This window comes from Anabrus simplex, chromosome 1 (genome assembly GCF_040414725.1).
Source record: "Anabrus simplex isolate iqAnaSimp1 chromosome 1, ASM4041472v1, whole genome shotgun sequence".
NCBI classification, from domain to species: domain Eukaryota; kingdom Metazoa; phylum Arthropoda; class Insecta; order Orthoptera; family Tettigoniidae; genus Anabrus; species Anabrus simplex.
Genome location: NC_090265.1, coordinates 141,777,659 through 141,796,677, shown reverse-complemented (window position 1 = coordinate 141,796,677; position 19,019 = coordinate 141,777,659). Strand labels below are relative to the sequence as shown.

Below are 19,019 nucleotides of genomic sequence, written 5' to 3'. Positions count from 1 at the left end.
TAATAATTAGGCTTAAGCAAATACAACCGAGAATGTGACAGATACCACCTATAACAAACAAGGTGCACTCAAAGAACAATATCATTAACGAAAAATGGTAAGATGTACCTTTTTTTGGCCTTTTGGTTGCAATAAATTTTTATATTTAATAAACTATGTCAAAAGTCAGACTTCCTTGACTTTTCCCGATATTGCTCGGGATTTGTAGCACTGAAGGAGTACTGGTTTATTCGTTACTTATTCTTTGGCTGTCAAAATTGCACGTGGTTTAATAAGCCCGTCGTGTCGTTGTTTTGTTTACTAGCCATGTGTTCAGCCTAAGCTGGAAATGTTCGGAAATGGATATTTTCAATGGTAGCGTCTTAGAAGATGGTTTGAATAGATTAAAGCAGATTACAAAAAAGCCAGAACACTTTCTAGGGTTAGTATGATCATACTAAATTAAAACTTTTCATGGAACTTTTTGGAATTAGTTGCTTATTATTACTACCGGTATGCTATTACTGTGAACGTATAATAACACATTTCTTTTGCGTTGTAGGGTGCAGGAAGAAGTTGGAAAGGAATTGAAACATCTTCTGAAGAATCTCTACGACTATACGAAACGTTCGGAATGTGTATCTTCAAGTAACTTTTCAAATGGCAGTGCTCTTCCAGAATTGGTTATTAAGCATTTTGATGAAGAACAGATATGGCAAGAATTAGAATTACAGAATGATGATATATGTAACAGGTTCATTTCGGATGTGTCTCAATTAGTTGCCCGCAAGGACAAAGTTAACTTCAATCATAGTCTGAACAGTAATGACAACATTAATCAAAGAAATGGCAAGAGTTCAATCAAATCAGATCACTCTTTTGAAAGTGGTAACAGCGGTGATGAATATTTATCAGATAGACTTAAGTCAATTGATGAGGAGGAAGAGGAGGAGCTGGTAGAAGAAGAAAGCGAAGGACCTAAGCCAGAGGATGTAGAGGCTGTTGAATCAAAATCTAAAGGTATTCTTTTTAAATATTTCCTATGTGCAGTTTGTGCCCATAAAAATGTTTGCAAGAAATTTGATCTAAGGTTGTAATATTGAAAGAAGCATTCTGACATTTCTTAGAGGGAGGTCCGTTTAGTACCTGCCTGGGTGGGAATAAGGGAAGAGAAGGTGGTATGGTTGCCATGAAAACGTGGGTTGGTCTGCTGCAGTTGCTATGCAGAGCCTGCTGGCCAGCTCATGTTGATTTGAGTTACCAAACCTCTCACTTCTCTGTTGTGTACAACAGAACACAGCAGTCTGATTGAACGAACAAGTGGGCTGGAAGCGAGCAAAAAGAGAAAGGAATGTGGCAACACAGTGCATTGGCACGTGCGATGCTGCTCCCTATCTGTCAGAATGCTTCTTTCAATATTATAGGTGTAGTACTGAGAATTATAAGGGTTATTCAAAGTTGATATGTGATAACATTGTTTGTAGTATATTTTTAAAGATGTTTTAGAGTGCAGTTTTGAAATATTTACCTACAAAACAGTAGCGTATGCTGGTATTAAGACATGGGCTACCAATAGACTTAGGTTACCCCTTTTCGATGGTTGGTTTAGTGAACGTCAAGCCTTCGGCGTTTTAAGCTGCAGCCAGTAGCCAACGGAGAAGCCTGCTGTGTTGTCAAGACTGCTTTACAGGCTACAGCCCCGGCCTCTGCTACTGCCAATGCTCAACCCCTGATGGAGATGGTAGCCTAAGGTTTAGCAAATGAAAGTCCGGCTTTGTGGCTAAATGGAGAGAACGTTTGCCTTTGGTCCGATGGCCCCGGTTCAGTTTCCAGAATCAATCCCCTTATACTGTTAATTCCCCTGGCTTGGGGACTGGGTGTTTATGACGTTTTCACCATTCATTTTATCCCCATTAGGTCAACACCAAGCCTATATAGATGCCATGCCCCATTATTATTATTATTATTATTATTATTATTATTATTATTATTATTATTATTATTACTATTATTTTACAGCAGTCGTACCCATCGTTCACTGGTTAATTAGATTCCTCGGGAGATCAGTGGTGGTGGCTGACCGATGATCACGGGTTCGATTCCAACCAACAAAAGAAAACACTAAACCTGAAAGATGGCATTTCATTTTAGCAGATCTACCAATAAAAATAAAACTATATTGCTCCTCTAACAACAGCCCTGCAGTCTCTTCCTGCAAGGATGTAGAAGTAAACGGGAGTGAGGAATACCCGCACTCTTTTATCTATATCAAAGTCAGAAGTATGAGGTGAGGAATTATATACGATGAGTAACGCATGGTTGATAGTTAGCAGTGGCGATCTGTCGGACCGAAACCTAGCACACCTAACCTCCGCTCCTATCCGATGTCCAGCAGCAAGCCGCGTGTCAGGAGTCGAGGGGAGAGAGGCGAGAGTCTGGGCTGCAATATCAGTCTCCGATGCCTTGCTCTCAGAAATATGTGCAACGTTTTTTCTCACTGCTTTCAAGTTTTGTAAATGGAACAATGTTTCAGATGATTACATTATAATGTGCTTTAGACTTCCATCATTCTCAATTGAAATTTGGGCTTCACTGATAGCCTTGGTAGCCCTCAGCATACGCCACTGCTACAAAATCAATACTGAAGTTGGCTGAATTCCTGAGAAGTGATCTAGAGGACCCAAACAATTTTTCAAGAAGGGGATGATATTACAATTGTTGAAGAAAATAGGCTAATTAAATGTGTGTCATTATGGTTAAATCAGGTATAAGTGTTTACCTTCAGCAATTGAGACTGCTGTCATGGACTTGATATAGGCCTAATCCTAGAATGGGGACCCTAGGGAGTAGAGTTGGAGGCTTAATGCAGGGTGGTGCTTCTGTGTTGTTAATTGAGTAGTGTCAATAGGAGTGTCGTTAGATGCTATCAACTGTTGAAGGAAATGTGTATTTGTTGTGGGAGGGGGCTGACACGTATTGATTTGCACATGTCCTGGCTAGTGACAAAAAAAACCATTGATGTAACATGTCAGGAGTGTTTAGCAGAAAGCCCCTTGAAGGGAGAGCCCTCAGATAGTGGGTGCTGTGTTTCGTGTCGACTGGCCCACATTTTTGGCGCGCAGGGTGCATGTGCGGTTATAACTCTCTTGTTAAGATCCATTAGCGAGGTGAAGTTTGTTACGTCTGTGTTAAATTATGGGAGTGAGTGTTCAGCAGAAGGTTGCGGGTAATGATGTAAGATTCCTGTGTGTTTGGTTATAAAAGTAAGTTTCTTCTGCTGAGGCATGGAGGGATTCTAGAATTGGTGATGAACACACCTGTCGACAAGCATTCTAAGGTAAAATTCATACATTTTTTCTCGCTAAGTGTTGTGTTTCATGCTCGTCATCATAGAATGCTTCCAGTAATAAACTATGTAAACAATAGCACAAGAAACATCATAAAGGTTGAAAATCATTAACTCAGAAGCTAAATTCAATTACTGAGAGGGAAGCTTTTCTGTAAAATGCACACAAAATTGTTGTGTAATATACCTTTCAGCAGATCTCAATGCATTTAGTTAATCTTTCCCTTCTTTTAGGTTTATCCTGCTTTGCTCTTATCCTATAATTCCCACATCAAGAACAGGGCAAAAGTTCAACGCAGGTCCTAAACTTAAAGTACATAATTTAGTAAGTTGAATCTTATAAATTTTACCTATTACTACATGTAGGAGAGAGAGAAGTATTTATTGACACTGCAGGTGAGGGCCCACCAACCTACCACACGATGTAGCCTATATATACTTTTTATTAGTAAAATGGCACAAAACAAGCAACATTTTCCAAAGAAGCCAATTGAACTAACATTGCTATTGACTGAAATTAATTCTGCATGATATGAGTCTAAGAATTTAACACAGATAGATTTCGTTATTAATTAGGGAACAATAAAATCTCCTAAACAGTAGACCTATAGTCTGCCACAAAACAGCTACTGTTCCCTTTGAGGGGCTCTATGCTAAGCACCCCTGACATGGAGACCATTGGGATTGTCACCAGGCAGGACATGCACAGACCAATGAATTCCTGGTATTTACATCAGAAGTGGGTAGCATAATCTGAGCAACTGACTAAGACTAACAACAACAGAACGTCTCCCTCCATTCTCACTGTAACCTGCTGTTGTGATGCTAACCTAGGGTCCATGCTGAAATTATGTCGTCTAGTTAACTGTTTCCCTCCCTTACGTTTGTCCTGTTTTCTCCTTAACCTGTGATTTCCACACACAGAAAATATCTTTTAAGAAGTGTCCTCTCAATTAGTCTTGCTACCCTTCCTACCGTGATGATACTGAAAGTAGAAACAAGTTTTTCAGGGACAGAAAATAAATAAACTGGATGAAGTAGGGTTGCTGGGGAAAGCACATCTATGAAAATGGCATTCTTTTTCCCATTTCTGTGCCACACTTGTTTGTCGTATCCTTTACTTATGTGTCTTTATACCATTCCTAGCTTCCTTTCATGTATGTATGAACCTGTAGTTGTTCTCATTTTTGTCATGTATGTCAAGTATAGCATATAATGCAAGGTATATGTGAATAATTTATATCAAAGAGTTTACAAGATTAAATTATTTCAAATGCAATGAAAGGTATTATATTTCAGGAAAAATTAAAACCAAGCCCTCAGTTGTGGATGATAAGTTTTTTAAACTACAAGATCTTGAAAGGTACCTAGACAGAGAGGATAGGAAAGAAAATCAACACAATAAGAAAAGAGCTACTGGTATTGATGAGGGTGATGATGATGATGACGAATCCATTGATTATTTTCAGGATACTCTATCAGATGAGGAAGACGAGGTATGTATGTTGTTTAAAAGTTCATACCATTTCTGATCACAACTTTGTTATTAAAGTGATTATGGCAGAACTATCCTAGAGAATAATTTTCATTTCTGTTTGTGCTTAGTAGTATCATATTGTAATTAGGATAGGTCTGAACATAGTTTAAATTTATTGTAGTGAAATGTAGTATCTTATTAGAAATTAGTGTGCTTATTCTATTATTGTGAAATATTTGTGTAGTATAGTAGAAGTATCTGTAGATATTCTCTTACTAGAATTCAGTTGTTGTAATTAGGATAGGCTTAACTGCAGTTTAGAATTGTGTAACTCTTGTGTATTCCTTTCGATATTCAGTAATTAATGGCAGTTTTTATTCTGTTAGGGTGTTGTAGGATAAAAATATAGTAAGACTATGTAGTATTGTAGTGTAGTACTGTAGTATATTAATTACCATATTGTTGTGTGTTCTTTTTATACTATCCTAGACAATATTACTTTCTATCTTTTTTTTTTTTTTTCTTCACATAATAAGTTATTGTTATTTCCTTTCCATGGTTCATGTTTGTGGGTTACTGAGTCACGTCCTAGTTCGTGAACCATGGGCAACGGCTGAGTGGCCTAGTAAGTGGTCCTGAGAGTCGGGATACCAGTTGCTATGGAATGGGAGTGGGCATCTCCGATATATGCTGAGTCCTGGCCCTCCGTGTGCTCAGGCGGCTAGGACTATACAATTCACCGGTGGTCCATGACCTGTTAGAGGAGAGATCCTCACTTGGACTATGTGCAAGTAGGGTAGCATCCTGCTTCATGAATTTACCGAGCTCAGAACATTTTAAGCAAGCCTCGGACCTATGGGAGTAATGGAGTCCCACTCCCATTTGACAGGCGAGGGACTCCTTGGAAACAACTTGGCGAATGCCCCTCGATGGGGAGCTATCAATATTAATGGGGCTTATGGAAGAAAGAAGGTAGAACTGGCTGAGTCAGCAAAGAGGATGCATCTGGGTGTGCTAGGAGTAAGTGATATTCGGGTAAGGGGAGATAATGAGGAAGAGATAGGAGATTATAAAGTGTACGTGACGGGTGTTAGAAAGGAAAGGGCAGAGTCTGGGATAGGGCTCTTTATCAGGAATACCATTGCACGCAACATAGTTTCTGGTAGGCACGTAAATGAGCAAATGATGTGGGTAGATTTGTCAGTTGGAGGAATTAGGACAAAAATTGTGTCCGTGTATTCACCATGTGAGGGTGCAGATGAGAACGAAGTTGACAAGTTTTATGAAGCATTGAGTGACATTGTGGTCAGGGTCAACAGCAAGGATAGAATAGTGCTAATGGGCGATTTCAATGCGAGAGTTGGGAATAGAACTGAAGGATACGAAAGGGTGATTGGTAAATGTGGGGAAGATATGGAAGCTAATGGGAATGGGAAGCGTTTGCTGGACTTCTGTGCTAGTATGGTTTTAGCTGTTACGAATACATTCTTGAAGCATAAGGCTATTCACCGCTACACATGAGAGGCTAGGGGTACCAGATCCATAATAGACTATATCTTAACAGACTTTGAGTTCAGGAAATCTGTTAGGAATGTAAGGGTTTTTTGCGGATTTTTCGATGATACAGACCACTATCTGATCTGTAGTGAATTAAGTATCTCTAGGCCTAGGGTAGAGAAAGTGAAATCTGCCTGCAAACGAATAAGGGTAGAAAATCTCCAGGACGAGGAAATTAGACAGAAGTACATGGATATGTAGTGAGGAGTTTCAAACAGTAGACAGTAAGCAGGTTCAGGATATAGAAAGTGAATGGGTGGCATACAGGGATGCTGTAGTAGAAACAGCAAGGGAATGCCTAGGAACAACTGTGTGTAAAGATGGGAAAAGGCGAACATCTTGGTGGAATGATGAAGTGAGAGCAGCCTGTAAACGTAAAAAGAAGGCTTATCAGAAGTGGCTCCAAACAAGGGCCGAAGCAGACGGGGATTTGTACGTAGATGAAAGAAACAGAGCGAAACAAATAGTTGTTGAATCAAAAAAGAAGTCATGGGAAGATTTTGGTAATAACCTGGAAAGACTAGGTCAAGCAGCAAGGAAACCTTTCTGGACAGTAATAAAGAATCTAAGGAAGGGAGGGAAAAAGGAAATGAACAGTGTTTTGAGTAATTCAGGTGAACTCATAATAGATCCCAGGGAATCACTGGAGAGGTGGAGGGAATATTTTAAACATCTTCTCAGTGTAAAAGGAAATCATCCTGGTGGTGGTGCAAACAGCCAAGCTCATGGGGAGGAGGAAAATGATGTTGGTGAAATTATGCTTGAGGAAGTGGAAAGGATGGTAAATAAACTCCATTGTCATAAGGCAGCAGGAATAGATGAAATTAGACCTGAAATGGTGAAGTATAGCGGGAAGGCAGGGATGAAATGGCTTCATAGAGTAGTAAAATTAGCGTGGAGTGTTGGTAAGGTACCTTCAGATTGGACAAAAGCAGTAATTGCACCTATGTATAAGCAAGGGAACAGGAAGGATTGCAACAACTATCGAGGTATCTCATTGATTAGTATATCAGGCAAAGTATTCACTGGCATCTTGGAAGGGAGGGTGCGATCAGTCGTTGAGAGGAAGTTGGATGAAAACCAGTGTGGTTTCAGACCACAGAGAGGCTGTCAGGATCAGATTTTCAGTATGCGCCAGGTAATTGAAAAATGCTACGAGAGGAATAGACAGTTGTGTTTATGTTTCGTAGATCTAGAGAAAGCATATGACAGGGTACCGAGGGATAAATTGTTCGCCGTAGTGGGGGACTGTGGAATTAAAGGTAGATTATTAAAATCAATCAAAGGCATTTATGTTGACAATTGGGGTTCAGTGAGAATTGATGGTAGAATGAGTTCTTGGTTCTGGGTACTTACGGGGGTTAGACAAGGCTGTAATCTTTCACCTTTGCTGTTCGTAGTTTACATGGATCATCTGCTGAAAGGTATAAAATGTAGTAAGTAGTTTGGCCTATGCTGACGACTTGGTCTTAATGGCAGACTGTGCCGAAAGCCTGCAGTCTAATATCTTAGAACTTGAAAATAGGTGCAATGAGTATGGTATGAAAATTAGCCTCTCAAAGACTAAATTGATGTCAGTAGGTAAGAAATTTAACAGAATTGAATGTCAGATTGGATACAAAGCTAGAACAGGTCGATAATTTCAAGTATTTAGGTTGTGTGTTCTCCCAGGATGGTAATATAGTAAGTGAGATTGAATCAAGGTGTAGTAAAGCTAATGCAGTGAGCTCGCAGTTGCGATCAGCAGTATTCTGTAAGAAGGAGTCAGCTCCCAGACAAAACTATCTTTACATCGGTCTGTTTTCAGACCAACTTTGCTTTACGGGAGTGAAAGCTGGGTGGACTCAGGATATCTTATTCATAAGTTAGAAGTAACAGACGTGAAAGTAGCAAGAATGATTGCTGGTACAAACAGGTGGGAACAATGGCAGGAGGGTACTCGGAAAGAGGAGATAAAGGCTAAGTTAGGAATGAACTCGATGGATGAAGCTGTATGCATAAACCGGCTTCGGTGGTGGGATCATGTGAGGCGAATGGAGGAGGATAGGTTACCTAGGAGAATAATGGACTCTGTTATGGAGGGTAAGAGAAGTAGAGGGAGACCAAGACGACGATGGTTAGACTCGGTTTCTAACGATTTAAAGATAAGAGGTATAGAACTAAATGAGGCCACAACACTAGTTGCAAATCGAGGATTGTGGCGACGTTTAGTAAATTCTCAGAGGCTTGCAGATTGAACGCTGAAAGGCATAACAGTCTATAATGATAATGTATGTATATTTCCTTTCCTTTTTATTTTTCCGTAACGAATGGCTAAGGAGTGCAAGTGTAGGAACTGTGGATGTGGCCAGGCATTAAGGAATATGAGGGAGGAGTTGCAGAGTGTGAGGGAGATAATCAGGATTCTTTCAGAAAATAGGATGAAAGGTAAGCCTCCCTCAAACGATGTACAGCATACAGTAGGTGTAAAAGAGGGATGGGAAGGAAAGGGGGGAATTGTAGAAGACAGGTGGTCTAATGTTCTATGGGGAAGGAGATTGCAGGCTAAGGTCTCTATTCAGGATCAGAATTCAGGACAAGTGTCTGTGAGAAATCGATGAATCACTGCAGGTAGAACAACAGAGAGAAGATGAGGAACAGGGAACTGTTGCTGAGAAGTGTGCATGCAGGAGGAAAGGGAAATATGGAGTAGTGGATAGGAAAAGACAGGTGGACAGGATCATGGGAGGGAGAAAACTGAGGTGGAAGTAGCTTCTGCAGCTGTCAGGAAAGATAGGGCTGACCAGGAGGGGAGGGGATCAAATGAGGTGGTTAGGGTTGAGGCACTGGTCAAGGGGGATTGCATTTTTAGACATGTGGGGAAATTGTGTGGAGGAAAGGGAACCAGGGTAGAGTGTTATCCAGGAATTAGGTTGAGGCAGATGTTGAGGAAAATAGAAGAGAAGGAGGTGGTAGGTTTCACATTGGTACCAACACCATAAGGCAAGCAGGTATAAGTACCAACATAGTTGGGGATGTGTGGGGTCTGGTAAATGCAACACGGGTGCAGTTTAAGGAAGCAGAGATTGTTTTCATTGGAATACTGGGTAGGAGGGATACTGACTAGAAGGCGATTGGGGATTTAAATGAGACTATGGAGTGGGTATGTAGGAAACTAGGAGTGAGATTTCTAGATCTTAATGGGTGGGTAGGAGATGGGGATCTGCACTCAGAGGGTCTTCACTTAAACCGCAGTGGTACGTATAAGTTAGAAAATTTGTTTAGAAGGGAATCGGTGTAGTGTAGGGAGCAGTGACAAGGGTACGGGGATTACATATTAGAGTTTTAATATAGCATACTATAGATGTTTAGGATTTAACTAGTGCAATATTCTATTGTCTACCGGGCGAGTTGGCCGTGCGCGTAGAGGCGCGCGGCTGTGAGCTTGCATCCGGGAGATAGTAGTTTCGAATCCCACTATCGGCAGCCCTGAAAATGGTTTTCCGTGCTTTCCCATTTTCACACCAGGCAAATGCTGGGGCTGTACCTTAATTAAGGCCACGGACGCTTCCTTCCAACTCCTTGTCCTTTCCTATCCCATTGTCGCCATAAGACCTATCTGTGTCGGTGCAACGTAAACCCCCTAGCAAAAAAAAAAAAAATATTCTATTGTCTGTATATATGTATATTAAGGAGTTAAGTATGACAATATGTTGTTTAATGTTTAGATCACCAAGCTCGATAGCTGCAGTCGCTTAAATGCGGCCAGTATCCAGTATTCGGGAGATAGTAGGTTCGAACCCCACTGTCGGCAGCCCTGAAAATGGTTTTCCGTGGTTTCCCATTTTTACACCAGGCAAATGCTGGGGCTGTACCTTAATTAAGGCCACGGCCACTTCCTCCCCAGTCCTAGCCCTTCCCTGGCCCATCGTCGCCATAAGACCTGTCTGTGTCGGTGCAACGTAAAGCCACTAGCACAAAAAAAATGTTTAGATCGCCAAGTTTTTTCGCACTTTCTGAGCAGTTGATGATGGTGTCAAAAATTGAACACCGAAACATGTTCTGTAATAAATAATGTTGTAAATACCATCCAACAACATTGTATTTTGTATTGAAAAGGTGGAACCCGCTAGATTCTAATTTAAGTCGAGGAGGGATGACATAAAAATGTTACTGTTGAACTGTAGAAGTATTGTAAAGAAAGGAATAGAATTAATTTAATAGATATTGTACCGTTTACATCGTCCTGATAACGGAATAAAGGATGTCATACGATGTTAAAAGTTTGCCATGCATGGTAATGAGATCGCAAAGATTATGTAATTGAGCCATACATCTAAAAAAGAACGAATATATTAAGTGAAATAGGCCGTGATTTCAGAGTATATATAAGATGGACGTATAAAATCAAGGAGGCCATGCATGTGACGGCAAAGATGTTCATTTGGTGAATTAAGTATGCCTAGGTCATGGAGTTACACGTAAAGTTATAAAGGATCCATGCGGCCGTGATAAAAAATAATAGAAAGTTTTTAAAATTGTTAAAAAAGAGGAAGAGTGTGAACAATAAAAAAAATTTTTGGTACCAAAACTTCGAAGTAAGTTTATCTACGAAAAAAATAATCCTCGCGGAAAGAAGAAGGGAGATATTTCAATTAATAAGAGCTGAAGAACCTGCACAGTGAAGAGATTTTAGTATTACGCCTATATCTGATCAAATATTGAGGCAGATAGTCAGAAGAAGTTGAATAGTATCCGGACAGTAGTCGGAATATAGACCGAAGGCCGTTACGAAATACCAAGTCAAATTTAACGTATTATAGGTTGATTGGCTGGATAGAAAAAATTAAAGCTAATTTGATAATTTACCTGTTAAAATCTGTCACAAGGAATTGACATTGAATTTCTGACATAATAACCTGAAACAAAAATTTAATCTAGATTCTTTGTAGAACATTCTGAAGGATATGGACGTGATATTAATTTCCATATTGGAAATGTTTCTTTCACATATGACTAACGGCTTCAACATGAGAGGCTAAATCGGAGATGGAGCCGACTTTCCGACTTAGACCGCCCAGCTGCTCCTGCTAACCCGGGTTTTGAGACTACAACCTGATGGTGACGTAACGGATGTTGGGGGCTTTATACGCAGCCCTAAGATGACAACATCGGAGCTATAACCCAGTCATCTAACATCAGCAGCCGCAAGCTAAGTTCCAAAGAATTAATTTATTATCTTGAGATTAATGTATCGTAGACGTAGTATTTATGTATTTGTAGTGAACATTGGTATGTTGCTTGTTACAGAGTTCTTCGTGATGAAATCTCAGTCGATACTATCTTTGCAATGAGATTATCCTAGTTGATTTATCATTATGGGAATAGGTATTTCTTCCAGACTTTATAATCAATGTCATAGTATAGGAATGTTTATAATTGAACAAGGAGAGATTTAAAGTGATGTTTTCAACCATTACGGGATTGAAACAACGTATACAAAAAAGACATATCCCAGACGTAATGTTTAAAAGAAGATAGTTGATTTCTGAGTAACTTAGATCTGGTTACTATTACGACGCGATGACGTGAGTAAATATTAACTTGTTTAGTTTATACATGTGTTTCATTTACAGGAAAACGTGTTCATGTGTATTACAAATGAAACTTAACCTAGAAATGTACCGTTGCAGTACATTAATGATATGTTAAGACGATTTGCCGCTTAGTTGGAAATGATAAATGTTTACGTAGGGAAGTTAGGATTTGAGTGACATGTTGATATGGTTTTACGAATAATTATTAGCTGAGATATATTTATGGGAATGAATAAAGAGATATTATGGTAATTAATATTGGTAAATGGAGAGATAGATATGCTTATGGATAATTTTGGTGGTAAATACGATGTATTACTGGCCAATGGTGATGTTTGACATATGCGGCAAGATATTAAAATGGTAATGCGAGATATATTGGGTTAGTGGTACATGAATACAATGAAATACATCGTAGATTTCGTATGTGGGTTACCGTAAACTGTCTTCAGATTAAATATCCAAATAAGAAATAAATAAGGGGAAACGTGTTGTCTTCATAGAGAATATGTCAACGTTGTACTGAATGTTATTTGAAGTTTGGTATCGAGAATGTCTTTAATTGATAGAGCAATTTCATAATTTGAATCTCTACCACAATTAAATAAAATAGGTTACTAAATACATTCCTACGAATTTTATGATACTTGATTGGACATTGGTGAAACCATAAATCATGATAGGTATATTTTCTATTTGAACTACGATAATAATTGTTCTTTATACGATACCTACATTTAATTTTAGGATGTTATCTGAATATTTTAACCAAATGACATGGTCAAAGTGACCAATATTTTTCATTTAATGATCGATATATATTTGAAATAGCCATTTTGAGCTGTTATATACTTGGAACTTACTTGCAACTGCTGACGTTATAATATTGGAAGATACAAATGTGTTAGTGACAGAATATTAATTTAATATCGACGAAAATAAGCATTTTATTTTTTTTAGAAAGAAACAAGAGCTGATGGACTCAGATTAAGCATATTTGTTATGAAATTTACTAAGGCTTAGGGACTTAATTTTTTTAAACCCATATTAATTTTTTTTTCTCTGCTTAACAATTAATTGTCATTATTATTATGAGATAATTAATTTCAGACAATATTTAACTACATTTTCAACAGATAGAATATGTAACTACGATTTATGTGATTAAGAGAATTTATTCTTTATTCTAATGATGCGGTTAATAAGTGCAAGAGGATCAGTTGAATCAGATTGTAGATAGATTAATTTAATTTTTTTTCATATAGAGAGGAGGAAGATAATTGATGTAAATAAATGTTATCAGATTTTCTTTTATGATTCTAGAATCATGAAATAAATTATAGATTTTCCAATTTAGAGGTTATTATTGAAGATAGGCTAATATCATTATGGTATAGATGATTTTGAATTAATTAATTTAAAAAAATATATATTTTCTTTTCTTTTCTTCGAATGATTGGACTTGGACAACTTAACATTGACTCCGATGGATGGATGGATGGTATCGATGGTAATTTATTAAAAAGGAAATGCGGTTTCCCAGTTGACCTCACGTAAAAATAATACTATTCACAGATGCATTTTAATTATCCCTGAGAGGTGTTGTGTGGCAATTTAAGGATTATCCTATCGATAAATGTGATATGAGAAATTAAGATAGCAATATCGCTTAAATTTTATGATGCGGATACTGTTTATTCAATGAATGTTAGAAGCGAGCATAGCTACCGACACTTAGCATTGTTCTTCTTAAATGCATTGATCCATTTAATGATCTGTAGAAGTGATGGTTGGATGAGGGGAAAATAGCCGGAGCAATTGTTGGGACGCCCAATATGGTGCATTAAAGAAATCCCCTCAGGATGGTGCAATATATACTTACCAAATATTGTAATAGCAGTTGAATCATGGCTGAGAAAGGATATAACGCATGCAGAAATTTTCTCACTGAACTGGAGTGTGTATTGTAGAGATAGGGTAGGAATGGCAGAAGGGGGATTATTCATTATGGTGAAAGATGAATTTGTAAGCTACGGAAAAGTTAAAGATGACAAACATGAAATTCTAGGTGTAAAGCTCATCTCTAAAGATAATTAGGCATCTTGATGTCTTTGGAGTGTACAGACCGGGAAAGGGTAGCGCTGACGCTGATTCAGAATTATTTCATAAGATAATCAGCTATGCGGGAAACGACATGGAAAGAAATGTGATTGTAGCAGGAGATCTGAATTTACAAAATGTCAATTGGGGAGGTAATGCAAATGACAGGAAGCATGACCAACAAATGGCAAATAAGTTAATATGGGAATATGATTCAGAAAGTGATGGAAGCAGCTAGAAGGAAGAATATTGTGGATGTGATGCTGGCAAAACCAGATGAGCTTTATAGAGAAACTGAAGTAATACATGGTATTAGTGATCACAAAGCTGTTTTTGTCATAGTTAAACAGAAATGTGATAGGAATGAAGGTCTTAAAAGTAGGGCTATTAGGCAGTACCATATGGCTGAAAAAGCAGACATGAGGGAGTTTTTAAACAGTAACTATGATCAGTGGAAAACTGTAAATAAGAATTTAAACAGACTCTGGGATGGGTTTAAAGAAATTGTTGAGGAATGTGAAAACAGGTTTGTGCCTTTAAAGGTGGTAAGGAATGGTAAAGATCCACTTTATTATAACAGAGAAATAAAGAGACTAAGGAGGAGGTGCAGATTTGAAAGAAATGGAGTTAGAAATGGCTGTGGAAGTAAGGAGAAATTGAAGGAACTTATTAGGAAATTGAATCTAGAAAAGAAGTCAGCTAAGTATAACATTATGACAAATATGATTGGCAGTCTTACAGATTTTAGTGAAAAATGGAAGGGTATGTATAGGTACTTTAATGCAGAAACATGTTCCAAGGAGGACATTCCAGGAATCATTAATGAACAAGGGGAGTATGTATTTTAGGATCTTCAAAAGACAGAAGTATTCATTCAGCAGTATATGAAGATTGTTGGTTACAAGAATAATGTCCAGATAGAGGAGGTGGCTGCCGACCCCGCGATATAGGGGTAGTGTGCCTGCCTCTTTCCCGGAGGCCCCGGGTTCGATTCCCGGCCAGGTCAGGGTTTTTTACCTGCATCTGAGGGCCGGTTCGAGGTCCATTCCACCTACATGATTAAAATTGAGGAGCTATCTGACGGTGAGATAGCGGCCCTGGTCTAGAAAGCCAAGAATAACGTCTGAGAGGATCCGTTGTGGTGGCCACATGACACCTCGTAATCTACAGGCCTTAGGGCTGAGCAGAGTTCACTTGGTCGGCCATGATCCTTCGGGGCTGTTGCGCCGTGGGGTTCGGTTTGGTTTTAGAGGTTGTGACTAATGCTAAAGAAGAATTAAAATACACCTATGATAACAATGACATTTACAATAAGATACAAAAATTGAAATATAGAAAAGGGGCTGGAATTGATAAGATTTCTGGGGATATACTAAAAATAATGGGTATGGATATAGTATCATATATGAAGTACTTATTTGATTATTGTGTTCATGAAGGAGCTATACCAAATGAATGGAGAGTTGCTCTAGTAGCCCCTGTGTATAAAGGAAAAGGTGATAGACATAAAGCTGAAAATTACAGACCAAGAAGGACATTCCAGGAATGATTAATGAACAAGGGGTGTATGTATGTGATGATCTTCAAAAGGCAGAAGTATTCGGTCAGCAGTATGGAAAGATTGTTGGTTACAAGAATAATGTCCAGATAGATGTAAGCTTTGGGAAAGCATTCTTTCTGATTATATTAGGCATGTTTGCAAAGTTAATAACTGGTTCGTTAGAAGACAGTTTGGGTTTAGGAAAGGTTTTTCCACTATAGTTCAACTGGTAAGGTACAGGAATCAAAACCAATGAGAAAAGGCTGAACTTATGGTTTGCAGAAAACATTAAACTTTTGGCCAACGACATCAATGAACTACAAACCCTAATACGATTATAGATTTCGGTCCTATAAAAAAAATGTATGAGTGACAAATACTTTGAACTTGTTTTTCTGTGATGCTCCTCAGCTTCAGTTTTTTTTTTTTCGTGACTAACAAGTTGTCAGACTTGTATGAATTGTGTATTCAGACCCATTTAGAATTATTATGCTTAGTATTTTAACTTGTTATAGACAGACTTTTATAACTTGTTAGAGCCAATTTTGTGTGTTTAAACTTTACTATGTATCTTTGTATAATTACCCCACTTGGCTGATGACGACGTCCATGGATGTTGAAACCAGTACCATAAATAAATGAGGTTGTAATTTTAACCAACAACACATCTTGTATTGAAAAGGTGGATCTTGCACAATCAAATTCATTGTTTTGTAATCTCTATTCAATACAGACCAAACATGAAATTCTTGACTTTAAATGCCCTCTCCTTTACATTCTTACTACAACCATACCCTCATAACCATGTGAAGAGATCTGTTCCCTTTATTTACAATCCCATTTATGCGATTACCCCAATGAAGATCTTTCCTTATATTAACACCTAGGTACATACAGTGATCCCCATAAGGAACTTTCACCCCATCAATGCAGTAATCAAAACTCAAAGGACTTTTCCTATTTGTGAAACTCACAAGTTTTAACCCCGCTTATAATTTTACCATTGCCTACTGTCCATCTCACACCATAATTGAGGTCATTTTGCATTTGCTCACTATCTTGTAAATTTACTATGTATCTTTGTATAATTACCCCACTTGGCTGATGACGACGTCCATGGATGTTGAAACCAGTACCATAAATAAATGAGGTTGTAATTTTAACCAACAACACATCTTGTATTGAAAAGGTGGATCTTGCACAATCAAATTCATTGTTTTGTAATCTCTATTCAATACAGACCAAACATGAAATTCTTGACTTTAAATGCCCTCTCCTTTACATTCTTACTACAACCATACCCTCATAACCATGTGAAGAGATCTGTTCCCTTTATTTACAATCCCATTTATGCGATTACCCCAATGAAGATCTTTCCTTATATTAACACCTAGGTACATACAGTGATCCCCATAAGGAACTTTCACCCCATCAATGCAGTAATCAAAACTCAAAGGACTTTTCCTATTTGTGAAACTCACAAGTTTTAACCCCGCTTATAATTTTACCATTGCCTACTGTCCATCTCACACCATAATTGAGGTCATTTTGCATTTGCTCACTATCTTGTAAATTATTTATTACTCTATGCAGATCAACATCATCCACAAAGAGCCTTATCTCTGATTCCACTTCTTTACTCATATCATTTATACATATAAGAAAACATAAAGGTCCATTAATACCGCCTTGAGGAATTCCCCTCTTAATTACTCCAGGCTCAGATAAAGCTTTGCCTACTCTAATTCTCTGAAATCTATTTTCTAGAAATATTGCAACCAATTCAGTCGCTCTTTTGTCTAGTCCAGTTGCACTCTTTTTTGCCAGTTGGCTCCCATTATCCATCCTATCAAATGCCTTAGACAGGTCAATCTTGATTACAGTCCATTTGATTTCCTGAATCCAAGATATCATGGCAGTTAATATCACAGCCTTTTCAATATATATATTTTTTTTTTAATAACTGGGGTTCTTCAGTTCGCCAAACCTAATTTTGAATACAATTTATGAACTACCTGAAAAAAGAAAACTATTGTAACAGAATTATACCCGAAAGAGAAACACCCTAATTAAAATAGAATGACATGTTTCTTTCTTGAGAGAACATCATCAGATTCTATCAAATTACACTCAAAAATATTTAGAAATGTATAAACATTTATGTTTATTTCTGTTTAAATTCTTAAAAACTTAAAATTTAGATTTTAATGAAGTCCTCATTTCTCTTCACTTTAGCATAGAATGCAAGTTACTGAGCAAGTTGGCTGTGCGATTAGGGTCACACAGCTGTGAGCTTGCGTTCAGTAGGTGAATTTATCGCAGTTTTACGGAGGGATGCCCTTTCTTTTTTTCTACAAGTTGCTTTTCGTCGCCCCGACACAGATAGGTCTTATGTCGACGATGGGATAGGAAAGGGCTTGGAGTGGGAAGGAAGTGGCTGTGGCCTTAAGGTACAACCCCAGCATTTGCCTGGCATGAAAATGGGAAACCACTGAAATCCATCTTCGGGGCTGCCGACGGTGGGGTTCGAACCCACTATCTCCCGAATGCTAGCTCACAGTTGCGCGTCCCTAACTGCATGGCCAACTCGCTCAGTGGATGCCCTTCCTGATGCAACCATGTGTGAGGGGATGTATTCACTGTTACATGTTTCTGGACCCCAGAGGGCCGGATTACTGGAAAAGCTGAATTATGTAGATCAATAGAACTGTATTAAGATGAATGCAAATACCCAGTCCTCGAGCCAGAAGAATCAGCTATATGCGGTTAAAATCTGAGTTTGGTAATCGGATCCAAATGAAAGCCACTGTTATGACCTTCAGCCAAGGAGCCAGGCTCGCTGTTTAATGACTGATACACAATTGTGTCACTATTGTTAATTCATACCTACTCAAAATTTGTATTGGTATTGAAATTTGTCCGTCTATTCTTTATGGTGATATTTTGATGTTCTTTATATTGTAATAATGCACTGAGATATTTTATTTCCCAGGAAAATGAAGGTGGAGGTACTGATATGTACTACAAAGATTTCTTTGATCCACCTGATGAGGATGACAATGTAGAGAGAAGAGTGGTTGTATCAAAAACTGCAGAAGGTGAAGAACCTAGAAGTGATGAGGAGGAAGAAGAAGAGGATGAATCAGACACAGACAAGAAGTCTGATGGAAAACAAGTTAGGTCAGTGTTAGTTGTATCTCAAGGGATGGTAATAGTTAAGTACGTAAATAGAAATTACAGATCCTCTCTATTCAGGTACTTTATGTAAACAATCCCATTTGGTGCCTATCAGTATAAAATATAATATCCTGAAAAAAGAAAAAATATTGAAAATAACACATGCAAATGCTGTTTTGTATCAAACCTAAACATATCAGAACTGTTTGGCTGTTTGAAGAAAATCTAGTTAAGCTACGAAAAGTTTGCATTAGTGTTCAATACAGC

The 19,019-nt window shown here is 38.2% G+C and overlaps 1 protein-coding gene across 1 annotated transcript in view; it reads left to right on the top strand.

The window, feature by feature from the left end:
• The first annotated feature begins 265 nt into the window (after positions 1–265).
• The window catches only part of LOC136863104 (U3 small nucleolar ribonucleoprotein protein MPP10), a 128,001-nt gene continuing 109,247 nt past the window's right edge, over positions 266–19,019 (top strand). Inside the window, exons 1-4 of the mRNA XM_067139447.2 lie at positions 266–421; positions 542–999; positions 4,625–4,821; positions 18,568–18,755. Coding sequence (XP_066995548.2) covers positions 339–421; positions 542–999; positions 4,625–4,821; positions 18,568–18,755 — 926 coding nt within the window. The 5' untranslated portion in view covers positions 266–338. The remainder of the gene's footprint in view (positions 422–541; positions 1,000–4,624; positions 4,822–18,567; positions 18,756–19,019) is intronic.